Below are 15240 nucleotides of genomic sequence, written 5' to 3'. Positions count from 1 at the left end.
AAAATGAAATCCCAAAAGTATGATGTTTGCATATAAAAATGTAAATTACTAAGAAAGAAATTGCTATAAATCTGTACAGAAAATCAGAACAAAAAGTTCCTGTGTCCATTTCCCAGTGCATTTTACTTTTCTGTTAGGAGACACACAAACATAAATGCACATTTTTTCTGTAAAGTTTGACATAAAAAATAACCATTGGCTAACAATAAAAAAAATCTTTAGATTATATGATCATCCAACTCCTACTAATTCTACAAAAAGGTTCAGTATAATTACCAACACAATACGTGGCACTGGCACAACTGAACTTTTCTTTAAAGGGAAATTTTCTCTTCTACTTATTAGCATAACAGCATTTCTTTCGCTTTCATGTAAGGGCGCTTTGAGGATTTATTTCTCTTCTATTCTTCAAACTGAATGACATGAAACCAACTCTAGTTATAAAGTGTTATATTATGACTGACTCTTAAGAGTCAAACATAATGTCAAAAGTCATTCAGAAAAAAAAGAAAAAAAAAAAAAAGTCATTCAGACACACACACTTTTCTGTGCCTCTACTGTCTAGATGCAATCTGACTTATTGTTTCCTTCCTTCTCACCATAACTAGCATTAGGAAAAACCCCACAACTGAAACATCACTGATGATAAACATATGCCACCTGTCATGTAGATATTTTGGCCCTGAATTAGGAGGCGTGGCATTTACAGTTGTTGTCCATTAAGTGGGAATATTTTTGAAAGAGAGACATTTGCATGAGCACACTGGTCCTACCTGTAATTAAAAGTTTTAATTTTGTAGGCAGTTTGACAATGGAGAGGAATAAAAATTTTGCCATGAAAAAGAACGGAACTAAGAAGCCCACACAAATGCAGAACAAAGTTTCTTTGCCTGCCTCATTAATAGGGTGTACTAATGAACTAATAAGTTAATTAGTCACACGCAAGGTATTTGAATGGGGAAAGTTAAGACAATTTTTTTTTATTATCATAACATTAGCTGTAATCTGTATTGTAATTTTGGAAGAAAAAAATGACAATTATGATATGAAAAGTCAGTCATGGAGGCCCAGGAAAACTTAGGAAATAATTTCTATTAGAATAAAACAACAACGTATTTAAAGTTAGTGAGCAGTGTCATCACCAAAGTGCCCAGGTATAAAGGACAGCTTCTGATGCCTTTCAAAATTAGAGAGTATACTAGTTTAGGTTATTTGAAGTGGAATGTACTATTAAAGTTCAGGAACAGAGGGCAAATTCTAAGTTGGCCAAAATGACCATGGTATATACTCAACATCCTTTGGAAGAACATTAGCCACACATACAATACAAGGCCAGTAACATGAAAAAGGGAAAAACCTACACATTGAGTACAAGACAACTCCTGAGAGCAAGACTGAGGACCTGGAGGTTCCCCTGCTGGGGGATCTAATATCTGGTAAAGGAAGTTGATGAGTCACAATGATGAGTGAAGACTGCACAAGTGAGGAGAGACAAGAACACTTCTCATCAGACCGCCCAGTGCAGATGTCTTTCTCCTGAAACTGTGGAACCCCTCAAGAGTTCCATACGTTATCAAGAGCAAGAAACTGCGTAAGTAGAGGTGGAGGGTTATGTGGCCTCAGCTAATCATGCTGACATAGTCTAAGCACCTTTAAACGGCGACAAGCAGCTAAAAAGGCTTCAAAGAAACCAATAAAAATTCTCCTTCAACACCTAGAGTTATAAAAGGCTGAAAAGAATACCTTATTAAACATCTGGGGCAGAAGTACACATGTAAGTGGGAAGCATAGAGAGAAATGAGTTCAGTCAAATTAGTAAGGTAGCTTTTATACTGAGATCACAGTTGTTTCCACTGAATGCTTAAAGAAAATTTGAAAGGGGCAAAAGAAAAACTATCTTTTCAGTTCTAATATGTTTGATATGCTTAGGATTAGACTGCATTTGGTTTAAAAACAACTTTCACTGTACAACCACAAAACAGAACACAAAAAAAGATGTGTAAGAACTTCATTCCTTTAAGACACTCCTCCGGAGACTAAGACATCAAAATATCTCCACTAGGCTAGAGTTCTCAACCAAAGGTTGAGGTCATTTTGGTCCTTGTTTTGGTTAGTTGTTCAGCAGACATCTTAACTTGCCTTGTGTGCCTTTTGCTGTTTACCACAGGTGGACTACCAGGCTATAGAGGAGGCTTCAGCTACAATGGCAGTGCGTACCTGGAAGCTGCTCACCTGGTACAATCTTCTCATTACGGCTCCCAACTCTTTAGTATAGAAACCTGACATTGTGGTATTCCCTGGAGGGTGCTAAGATCGGCCCACTCTTTTCATCTCACTGGTTTGCATATTCATAGGTATGCACCTATCTGAAACCTTTGACAGACTGAGTGTGGCAGTATCTTAACAGTAAGACTGAAATAAAAGCAGGATGAAAAAACAGCAATACCGAAAGCTGAGAATTCCTAACCTCACATACTCACCTGCCTGCTGTGCAGGCTGTGGCAGTGGTTGGTTTAGATGTGAACTGTAATGGACAGAAGGGACTGGGCGATACTGAGGTTGACTGGAGTGGTAGTGGCCTGGAGCACAATAACAGGCTGGCATCTAGGATAAGCATTAAGGAAAAAAGAAAAAATCAATTTTACTTGCAGCAGAATTTTTTTTTTCCAACCAGGAACATTGGAGTGTAATGAGTAATAATTCTCCCAAATAGTAATCATCTGAAAACTGATTCTCTTAGCTTTAAATTTACCTGAAAAATTTTTTTTAAAATTTCAAACATACAGTATACATAACAAAACACACCTACCAATTTGCCCACCAATCAGATTTAGTAGATTCAAATTTTGAGGCCATATTTGTTTCAGATTTTTCTCTCTTTTACCAAGTACTACTGAAATAGCTTAAGGCTCACTCCAACATTCCTTTGCTCTATATTCCATAGAAAAACCATTATCCTGAAGTTGGTATATATCATTCCCATAAATGTTTTTAAGCTTCTAGTGTGTGTGTAATCTGTTATCCATATATACAATTATTGAGAATTTTAAAAATGTACATTTATGGTACTCTATATAACTTCATGAACTTATTTTGCAATTAACATTGTTTTTGAGACTCATTTTGGTTGAAGCACAAATCGCTAGCTCATTCAATTTAACTGCTGAACAGCAATCACCACATAAATAAGCCAGTTTATCCATTCCTACACTAATGCACACTTGCACTGGTTCCATTCTTTAATTTTTCTCATATTTCTAATGCAAATTAAAAGGCCAATACAAATTTTATTTGTCAATTATACTTAATAAAGCTGGAAAAAATGCCAGTAAGACGATCTTGATTTAGTTTTCCCTCCAGAGCTATCTGTATCAGCTGTGAATTTCTCTAAAAGTAATCTCATCTGGTTTGGGGTGAAGAATAAACAATTAATCCAGTGATATGGAAGTATGTGTTAACTTTATTAGGTTCACGGGTTCTCTTAGGTTCTGCTTATTTGACTGGGTTACTTCTAAAAGACCAGAGATCTGTGGAAATCTTAAAGAGTGCCCATTTCATCTGGAAACCAGCCAAGCACAGAATTCCTGGATCAGTTATAAGCCAAGAGTCACCTAAATTTTCTGTAATATTCTTCTGTTTTTGAAACATTAGACACAATATACATGTGATCCCTTAATTTTTCCTGGAGGTATCAGCAAGCAATAGATATATCCTGATTTCGGATCTAATCCATTATTATACTTTTCAGTATGTGTGATGTGTATAAATAATACATTCTTCCTTTTCTCCTAATTAAAAAAAAAAAGGATACTACTAAGGCAAAAATTATAACATCAAATTTTTCTTTATAATGTATATACATGCAATATATATGACAACAATAGCACAAACAATGGAGAGAGGGTAAATGGAATTATACTTTTAACATGAATAGTACATTTTTCTTGGAGTTTTATATGAACTCAAAGTAGATTTTGATAAGCTAAAGACACCTATCATAGTCCCTAATGAAACAACTAAGCACAAGATTCAAAGGGCTGTAGACAATAAGGCAATAGAAGAAATAAAACAGAACCCTGAAAGAATTCAAATAATATAAAGGAAGGAAAGCAAGAAGACGGGAATAAAATATAGATACGACAAATGGAAAACAAATAGCAATGTGGCATACCTACATCTAACCATGTCAGTTGATATATTGAAGATAAAAGGACTAAACACTCCAATCAGACTGAATAAATCAGCAAATACCAACTATATACTGTATGTGAACAACATACTTTAAAGGTTGCAAATAAGAGGATGGAAAAAGACATATCATTTAAGTGCTAATCAAAAGAAGGCTGAAGCCACTAATATTAAAGTCAGATAAAATAGGTTTCAAGGACTTCAAGATCGAAGTTGGAGGACTCACACTTTCTGATTTTAGACCTTACTAGAAAGGTACAGTAATAAAACAGTGTAGTACTGGCTAAAGATATAAACAGTGTAAAAACGAGAGTTGAGAAATAAACTCTTATATATATGGTCAACTGATATTCGACAAGGGTACCAAGATTATTCAGCGGGAAAAAAAAAGTATCTTCAACAAAGAATGCTGAAATAAGTAGATATACACATGCAAAAGAATGAAGTTGGACCCTTACCTCATACCATATATAAAAATTAACTCAAAAGAGATAAATGCCCTAAATATAGGAGCTAAAACCATAAAACTCTTAGCAGAAAAAACGGATACGTTTTTATGACCTTGGGTTTGGAAAAGGATTCTTACATATGACACCAAAAGCATGAGCAACAAAATGAAAAGATGGATAAAGTGAACTTTACCAAATAAAAAAAAACTTTTATACATTAAAGACATTGTCAAAAATGTGAAAAAACAACCTACAGAATGGGTGAACATATCTGTAAAACACACATCTGATAAGGGTCTAGAATCCAGAATATACAAGGAATTCTTACAGCTCAACAACTAAATGACAATCTGATTTAAAGACAGGCAAAGGACTTACACATTTCTCCCAAGAAGACCGACAATGGCCAACAAACACATGAAAAGATGATCAACATCACTAACCATTATAGACATGCAAGTCAAAACCATGAGATACAGGATGGCAATAATAATAATAATAATAATAATGGTAAAAAACAAATGTTGGCAAGGATGTGGAGAAACTGGAACCTTTATACACTGCAGGTAGGAATATAAAATGGTTCAGACACCATGGAAAACAACCTGGCAGTTCCTCAAAAAGTTAAACATAGAATTATCATATCATCCAGTAATTTTTTCCTAGGTATATACCCAAAGAAATGAAAACAGATACTCGAAAAAATCCATGCACCTACGTGCTCATAGAGCACTATTTACAATAGGCAAAAGGTGGAAACATCTCAAATTCAATAATGGTTGAAGATGAACAAATTGTGGTATATATATAAAATGGCATATTATTCAGCCATAAAAAGGCATGAAGTATTCATACATGCTACAACATGGATTAACCCTGAAACCTTATGTTAAGTTAAAGAAGCCAGACACAGAATCTAACATATTGCATGACTCCATTAATATGAAGTATCCAGAATGGTAAATCCATTCTGTATAGAGAATAAAGACTGATGGTTGCCAGGGGCTGGGGGGTGAGGGGAATGGGTATGAACTTTTCTTTTGGGGTGATAAAAATGTTTTGGAACTAGACATAGGTGATGGTTGCAAAACACTGTGAATGTACTAAATGCCACTGAATTGTTCACTTTAAACTGGTTAATTTTACATTATGTGAACTTGATCTAAAAAAAAACAAAACCACAAAACACTGAAATGATAGAGTACAAATTCTTTTCAAGTACAGACAAATCATTCCCCGAGAGACTACATGCTGGGACATGAAATAAGACTCAACAGGTTCCAAAACACTGAAATCTTAGAGTAGATTCCCTGACCACGTGACTAAAATAGAAATCAGTAACCATAAGCCCCAAACGTTTGGAAATTAACATGCTTCTAATCTAAATCATGGGTCAAAAAAGTCATAGAGAAACTTCCTTGGTGGCACAGTGGTTAAGAATCCACCTGCCAGTGCAGGGGACATGGGTTTGAGCCCTGGTCCAAGAAGATCCCACATGCTGCAGAGCAACTAAGCCCGTGCGCCACAACTACTGAGCCTGCACTCTACAGCCGTGAGCCACAACAACTGAAGCCCGTGCACCTAGAGCCCATGCTCCGCAACAAGAGAAGCCACCACAATGAGAAGCCCACACTCCGCAACAAAGAGCAGCCCCCGCTCGCCGCAACTAAAGAAAGCCCGTGTGCAGCAATGAAGACCCAATGCAGCCAAAAATAAATAAATTTATAAAAAACAAAACAAAACAAACCTTACATTAGTAACAGTTCAAACAGAAAATGAATAAACAAAACTAATAAAGCCCTAAGTTGTTTTTCTTTTAACATCATCAAGAGAATTGATAAACCTCTAGTTAAACTAATAAAGGAAAAAGAAAAACAAAGACTGAAATTACTAATATCTTTAGATCCTGAAGATACTAAAAGTATAATAAGGGTATATTACATATGAGCGACTTTATGCCAAAACGTTTGACAACACAAATGAAATTGATACAAACTACCAAATCTGATCCAAAATGAAAAGGAAATTGTAACGGCCCTTTATCTATTTAATACTAAAAAATAAGAATTCATAATTTAAAAACCTTCCCTGAAAAAGAAATCCAGGTCCAGATGGATTCATTAGTGCAATTCTAGCAAATATTCAAGAAGAAATAACACCAATTCTACATAAACTCCTTTAGAAAATAAAGGAGGGAACACTATCCAACTCATTTTGAGGTCAGTACCACCCTGGGTACTACAACCTGAAAAAGACATTATAAGCAAACTACAGACCGATATCCTTCATGAACATACATGCAAAAATCCATAAGAAAATACTAGCAAATTGAACGCAGTGATATATAAAAAAGATAACTATATCATGATATATATATCACTATATATCGTGAGGTATATTCCAGAAACAAAAGGTTAGTTTAACATTCAAAAGTCAAAGTAATTTACTGTATAAGTAGACTAAAGGGGAAAACCCCCCACATGATCACCTCAATAGATGCCAAAAAAATTTTTTTTACAAGATTAATATCCATTCATGGTAAAGACTCTTAGCAAACTAGGAATATTAGAAAATTGTACAAAAACCCCACATACAGTATCACCATTAATGATGAAAGACTGAACGCTTACCCTTATGGCTGGAAACAAGGAAAGCACATGTACTTTCAAAACTTATATTTAAGTTAATACATGGATTCTAGAGATTTTTACTTCCCTCTGTTCTGCTGAAAGTATTCAACATTAGGGCTCCTAGCTAATGTAATAAGGCAAGAAAAAGAAACAAAAGGTATATAGATTGGAAAGGATACTATATGTAGAATAATCAAATTTAGAAAGTCCACAGGATAAAAGATCAGTATATAAAAAACAATTATATTTCTACATACTAGCAATGAACAAATAGAAAATAAAATTTAAAAATAATCTCCTTTAGAATATCACCTTAAAACATTCAATATTTAGGGATATACTAAAAAAATACGTGTAACACTTGTGTGATGAAAACTACAAAATACTGTTGACAAAAAATTAAGAAGATCTAAATAAATGGAGAGAGATACATTTCCTGCATTGGACGATTCAATGGTGTTAAGATGTGAATTCTCCCCAAAATGATCTACCTCTTCTTAAAATGTATTATTTTATTTTTATAGTGCATTTACTTTACTGTGTTTCTCTTAAGCTAATCAGAACAAAAGAAACCTCTCAGAGTCAGAAGGAAACTCAAAGATCACATAATGTAACCCTCCAACTGAAGTGTCTACATGTCATGTAGTTGTCTAGCATGCACTTGAAAATCTCCAAAAGGGAAGATGACTACAAGCTTTGCTTACAGGTTCTCACAAATCCTATCCATGCGAAATTAAAAATAAGCTCTCTAAAGTTAAAAGTTACCTTAAATGAGAGGCTTCCACAGGAGAGAAAAGATGAAAAAGCAATGTACCTGTGGAGAGGGCTGTTGAATATATCCTTGCTGCTGGAGCACAGGCTGGCTGACAGGATGACCAGAGGCAGAATAGCCAGCAGTAGGGACTGGCTGCCCAGGTGGTAGCGGAGGAGGAGGAGGTGGCGGCGGTGGTGGAGGGGCTGCTGTCATGATATAACCAGACTGCTGTGGGGACTGAAGAACAACAGTGGACTGGAACATGGTGGCGTGAGGATCAGAACCATCTGCAGATGGCTGGCGGGCAAGACTCATGTGGCTAAACTGAGACCCAAGGTTGTCCTGCTAAAAAAGGGAGAAGTCAGAAATCAGTAAGCTTTCCATACATAGACCAAACTTATCAAAGAAAAATACTTCAGATATTTTAAGAAGAGTTGCAGTAGTATATATTACGGAAATCATGTATCTACAACAGACATGACTTAATAGAAGAACAGCTTCAAGAAAATTAGAACTCTAAGGCAGCAAGGTAGGACTATTACAATGCTATCATTGCAAATTACTTATAAAATATATCTAACGGAAATGTATAGCATGCAGAAAAGAGTAGGGTGTAACATTACACAATAAAAAAATGAAAAGACACTATTTAAATGAAGACTAAAGGCACCCTTTTATATTATACAATTAACATTTTCTGAAAGGACTTCGAAGACCAGGAGTCTAGCAACGCATGGTACTAATTACTCTTTACTTTAAATCGTTGCCCTTCTTCCCAGAAGGCGAGATTCAGGTTCTATGCATTTCTGTATCTCCTCCCATACCTAACAATCAAATATACTAGCAGAAATGAAATAAAATATATAAAATCTACCCTCCCTGATGTACACTCTAATCTCTCAACAATAATTTGGTCATAAACTCTTCCATAGTGTTTGTCCTTAAGTCAGATGTTAGACAGATATAATCCAAATGACAGTTTCCTACTGCTTTTGCTACTTAAGAGAGCCAGAAATGGTGCCCAGCCAAGAAAGGGTTACGATTTATATGCCATCTGACAAATGTTTCTCTGACTCAACAGCGTAAGGATCAATTCTGACTAGTCTACATAATATCACTGATATGACGATAATGGGGTTAAAAAGGCATTCCCTTGCTCCCAAGGAGCCACAGATTGGCGACAATATGTACCATATTTTGTTAAGAGGGAAAATTTGAAAAAAAGTTACTTAAAATACTGTGGTAATTGAGTTGTTAGATCAAAGTTGTTGACATGTCTGCAATTTCTATAATCTGCTGGTTTTTGCAAAGTAAATGAAGGCTATGGAGATGATAAAGGAACTGAAAAAAAAGGAACCTGACTTAGTGACTGAAAATATATGGCTTTACTCTTCCCAAATGGTTGTTCTGACAGAGTCTAGCACTATTCATATAATTCAATGAATAGTTTCAGAAGAGGAAAATGTACTTACAAATACCTACTAGCTATAATTACAACGTAATATGGCCAAATATTTTAAAAAGAGATACGATAACTATATACCACCATCAGAGTCATCTTGGTAAAAACAGTCATTTTCTTAATCCAATGATCTGCCATTTTTCCAAAACATTTTTGAGGCTTTTATGGTATTTCTAAAAATGTTGTCAACCTTCTCAACGCTGGCAAAATTTCATTTTTTCAGACTGAAAGTGATTTCTGAAAATCATTCAGAGCCAAGGCTGGTAAATAAGGTCGCCTCAAGCTCAAAACAAAAACACCCCCAACAAAACAAAACATTTCTAAAAAGTGGCAAGTGATTTTAAGATATAGCTTATAATTTAACCTGGATGTGACTTCAAAATGTGATGGCCATATAGTCTGAAAAATAAGAGCATCACTGGGAAAAGTATATTGGTGGTTAGGCAGATTCATTTAAAGGGAAGGAAATTAACACTTATTGAATATCTATTTCATGTTAGGCACTATGCGGGAGGTACTTTATATGGTGGCCTCATATGCTCAGTAACTAGAGAAGGTCACACAGAGAACACATGGCAAAGGTGTATCTGAGTTCTTACTGAGACGTATAACTTGGGGCATACTTTGGATTAAATGAAGTACCATTACTTTATAGTCACAGATTAAATATCTAGAGATCTTCTTTGGAAATATACTAAGGAGGATATTTTATGTAATTGGAAGCTCCAATTCACCTAATGACTGATACTAAGTCTACTGGACCTGGGGCACTGGGGAAAGAACAGAAAGCCTAAACCCAGATGAAAGCTGCCACCCCAGGACCGCACAGACCTGCACTGGCCTCAATGAGAAAAATAGCTAAAACATCTTATGACTTGAAAATTATTTCATTATGAAAAGAGAGGAAAAGATTAGGCTTTATACAATCACTGTGATAAGCCAATATAACAAATATTTTATGGAAGAGAATAAATTATTTCTAATACAGGTTAGAAATGCTTTTTCAAAATGTATGTAACCCTGACTTTAGAAAATCACAAAAGAACATATCACATTAATCACATTCACAAGGATTCATCACACATCCACCCACAGAAACAACGCAGGAGGTGAATAGAGATATAGTACCACGGAGTATTGCTGGGTGGGTGAGACTGGCAGGAACGGGGATGGGTAAGGGGCTGTTGAGTACTGAACAGGCTGTGAAGAGGGCTGCAGAGGACGAATAGGCTAAGGAATAACAGGTTGGCAAACAATGTTAATGTCGGAATAAAATGTTAGAAGAATTGCATAAAATGGAAAGTTACACTTTTTTTGGCAATAAATTAAAACTACAAAGTCACCTAAAATACAACATTATAGGAAACAACAAAAACAATACTAAGCGAAGAAACTCTACATAGAAAATTTTGAGAACATACATTTAAATTTAAAACATAATTAGAAAGATAATTTTTTTCATAAAAGTATTTATTAGATTCACTGCAACAGGTAATTTAGACATTTCAAATCCTATTATCTAACAAGACCCCTGGGTTAAGTCAGTAAAGGCAATACCATTTATCCTTACTTCCTGGTTTGATGTCGGGGCTGCTCTACTTAGCTATGTAACACTAGGTAATAAAAGAAAAACTTCACTTACTCTTATTATCAGACAGTATATCTTACATAATGCCTATGCCAAGTAACCTCTCTATTTGATAATAAGCCATGATTAGATAACTCTTTTGGGACCAAACTGCCTAAATTTTAGCAATTTTTAAACAAAAATGTACTGTGAGTACCATTAATAGCCTAGAGAAAACACACACATACATATAAGCACGTGCACACACACACAAACAGGTCTCTTTTACGTAAGGAAGATAAACACAGTTTTCTTCTAACTAAAAATTTTTATTGAGAGAATATTAGGAGCTGAGAAACTACACTTGGTCTTTGAACAACTCAGGGATTAGGGGTACTGACCCTCTGTACGGTCAAAAATCTGTGTATAACTTATGGTCGGCCCTGTACCTGCAGATTCTACTCCACAGATTCAACCAATCACAGATCATGTATACTGTAGTTACGTATTTAGTGAAAAAAATCTATTGTATAAGTGGACCCTCGCAGTTCAAACCCATGTGGTTTGACGATCCACTGTAATTATTTGAAATTCTTTTTACTAACAAAATACTCCTGCATTTCAGAGAAAAAAATTTTTAAGTTTTATGTTTCCCAAGGGCACTCAAAACACAGGTGTTCTAAAACATGAAAGAGGTTTCAATCCTTTCTAAATTTTAGGGAATACAGCTGGCCATCTACAGGCTAATAACGGGGCTTCCCTGGTGGCACAGTGGTTGGGAGTCCGCCTGCCGATGCAGGGGACACGGGTTCGTGCCCCGGTCCAGGAGGGTCCCATGTGCTGCAGAGCGGCTGGGCCCATGAGCCATGGAGGCTGGGCCTGCGCGTCCGGAGCCTGTGCTCCGCAACGGGAGAGGCCGCAGCGGTGAGAGGCCCGTGTCCCGCAAAAAAAAAACCCAAAAAACAAAAAACAAATATAGGCTAATAACGGCATTTAGTTTCCCAGTCTTACATTTATATAGTTTATTACAAAGGACAATATATATATTGGTTTAATGACCATCATAATCTACCATACAGGTGGCAATCAGGTTAAGGGAAATTAAGTGACCTGTAAGCAAGCACTGGAGGAACCCAAGTCATTTTATCTAATGAAAACTCTTAGTTTTGGTTACAATATACATACATGAATCTCCCTGGACAATATCTCCAAAGAGTATACTTTAGAAACGCAAAATTAACTAAATAAGATTACTCAGGGAATAATCTAGATAAGGAGAAATTCTTATGACTAAGATGTATAATGATGAGTTTGCCCTTCCACCAAAAAATCAACACAACAGTTTCTGGAAAAAAATGAAAGGCTTAGATTAGTTTAGAATTCCACAAAAAATTCTAGAGCTAACATACTAAAAAAAGTATAAGCTGAAAATCTACAGAGTAGCCACTGGTTCCTCACTAACCTCTTGACTAGAAATTAGCAAGCTTCCTAATGGATGACAGCACATACCACATTAAATGAGGTGTTGTGGCTTTAAAACTACCAAGTACAAGCTATTTAATGTGTTCTTAAGTCAGACAACCATTAAGACACAACTTTCTTCCAGAAAATGTGACCTACTAGGTCAGTGTCAGATGAAACAAAAGCCTTAGTCGGCTGGGGAGTAAAAGAAAGAAGAGTACTGTGAGCACCAAGGGTAGGAATTAATGTCTGCCAGAGTGTCAAGTGGTAATGAGAAAAATGTGGGCTAGAAGACTGGCTGATCAAAGTGAAATTCTGACAGTATGTAGAAAAGAAAAAGCATTAGCACTTCCTTTTTCCTACTTAAATTGCAACTGGCTGTAAAATAACATCCACTTAAAGTGACTGGTTTCAAGAACACAGCCCATTTGAAGGCTTTGGAAATCACAGCATTACTGTGTTTGGCTTGAAATTTCATGGATGGATTATCTCAGTGTGCAAGAGATCGTTACTGAGTTATCATTTGTTCATCAATTCTCTATTCTTGTATTTGAGGAAGAATTACCAGAAACACCTGAAGCAATGCCAGGGAAAACAGCCATGGAGTTTGAGGCATACTCCAATATTTCAAGTTATAGTCTATTAAGACAGCATTTCTAAACTAAGCTGCCTACATCTTCACTTAGGACTGTCTTTTAAAACTAAACCAGGCAAAGCTATTTCTAAGAGATAATAATCTGAAACATATAACCACAGATAAACCCTTAGGACTTTTTGAAGGTGCCAGACTAACATTATTTCCATTGAATAAAATCAAATGAAAATCAGCTCTATAAAGCTCCTGGTGAAATTCACAGCACTGCAAAGATGACCACACCATAGCAAATGAAAGGGAAACACTTCAAGACCAAGTTGAATGAAACCAAGGCAGAGAAGGCCAAGGAGGGAGTTTTATGTAGTTTATTATGTACCTGAGTGTATGTAATCAAATGGGGTTGGGAAGTAGGTATGGGAGTCTTTGGAAATAGTTTTAGACAGTTTCCTCTACATATATGAATTCATTTGTATGGTCTTGGAAGTGCATCAAACACCTTGAAGTCCTACTGCAGAGAAATTGCCTTGCCCAGTATTACGAGTCTTAGTTGCCAGAGCAATAATTATTTTCATTAGTTTAAAAATATTTGATAACTTTATCAAACTGCTCATACATTTTCACCCCTGCAATACAAATATAACTTGTGAATAAAACTAATGAAATTTCTCCAGTTCAAGTTTATCACTATACTTCTTTCACAAAACATTACTCTGCATGTTCTCACCAGTGGAATATTTAGATCGTCTTCCAGGGACAAAGAGGTGCAAGTAACTGTACAAACTGCCTTTGATATGCTACACAACCTTTAAAAGATAGAATGAAAGTAAGAATTTGCACTAGTATAATCAAGTTCAGCAAGAATGAGTAACAAATCTACAGGGGAAAAGCTTGAATGTGAAAATGCATGTGTAAACTCTGAACATTTATACAAATTCAAGATATTATTAAGAGTACTTCTGAGAATTCTAAATCAATGTTTCTGTCTTTATCTTTCATAGAGCAGGTGGGGTGGAGAGTAACTTGTAGTGAGGCGAGTCAACTCAGTTTCTTATAAGTGCTTGATCTGTTGAATCTTAGAACAACTCACTTTGCTCACTGGGGTAATGAACTATCTTAGTTTTGCTTTTTATTCCTCTGGTCCCTTGCCTGTTGTTGTGAGATGCAAGGTATAAAATACTCACCATACAGGGTCAGGAGATAAAAATTTCCCTTCCTTCCAATATATATTCTGTTTTCATTAGCAGAAAAGCCCTTGAAGTTAACCTCTCTTCCTACGACCGGTGAGTAGGACATCACTGGTGGAGAATACTAAAGTTCTAAGAGACACTTACTTGGGCTCTCTCGATTATAATTAGTGACTTTTAGTCCCAAATATGCAAAGGCAGGTGAACTTAGCATTGTGTAATTGTGGACGTGTGCACCTGTGAGAAGATGTGATGGGCTGCTTGCTGCTGAGGTGGCAGTGCTGGCAGAGGAGGCTGTGGAGGTCCAGGCACTTGGGCTCTAACTGGCTGTTGAGTCACAGGAGGGCTACACACAACTGGACTCCCATCTGGGTTTAGGAAGGGTTGACCTGAAATTTTTAAAAAGGAAGAACAAAAGATCATTTACGATGGAGACCCAATATAGGTTGCTCTACAGACAACTTACAGCACATGTCTGCAGTCCTGATTCACAATTCCAAAACCGTCAAGGTTCTGGAAACCAAAAGCTTTTCTTACCTTGGAAAGCAAAGCCTGACCTTACACGAGCCTATTAACAGTCTTTATATTTCCCACGTAGAGTAAATATTCAAAATTTTTGCTGCGGTGTTTTACTATGGGGGTGCTGCGCCAGAACCCACTTGAGTTGTTTTATACTACACAGTATTTTCCAAGAAACTCAATTCTGAAACACATCTTGCTCAAGGATTGAGTTACAGGATTGTGTAACATTTCAGTTTCAAGGGAAAAAAAAATACTTGACTTTGGGATATCGGAAATTTATTAATTAGCCTGTTAGATGGTAAGAAATATCTAATTTACAGGTCACATTGCATACATTTAACTAGTAAGATTAAAAGCTGATGAAAATTAAAATGGTTGATAACTTCAAATTTCAAATTGTGGAGTTGATGGCAGTGTCCTTATTTTAT

At 36.0% G+C, this 15240-nt stretch overlaps 1 protein-coding gene across 2 annotated transcripts in view; it reads right to left on the bottom strand.

The window, feature by feature from the left end:
* Positions 1-15240, bottom strand: part of R3HDM1 (R3H domain containing 1) — a gene marked incomplete at its 3' end in the record, with an annotated part of 110574 nt that overhangs the window by 49962 nt on the left and 45372 nt on the right. The window contains exons 15-18 of one of the 2 annotated variants that reach the window (XM_079710525.1): positions 14528-14679; positions 10612-10713; positions 8082-8366; positions 2481-2604 (exon numbers count right to left, since the gene is read on the bottom strand). In XM_079710525.1, the coding sequence (XP_079566651.1) occupies positions 2481-2604; positions 8082-8366; positions 10612-10713; positions 14528-14679 (663 nt within the window). The remainder of the gene's footprint in view (positions 1-2480; positions 2605-8081; positions 8367-10611; positions 10714-14527; positions 14680-15240) is intronic. The other variant, XM_079710526.1, reaches the window with a different exon arrangement.

The sequence above is a fragment of the Hyperoodon ampullatus genome (genome assembly GCF_949752795.1).
Source record: "Hyperoodon ampullatus genome assembly, chromosome: 8".
NCBI lineage: Eukaryota > Metazoa > Chordata > Mammalia > Artiodactyla > Ziphiidae > Hyperoodon > Hyperoodon ampullatus.
The sequence above is the reverse complement of the archived record's forward strand: the minus strand, read 5'-3'. Positions and strand labels throughout refer to the sequence as shown.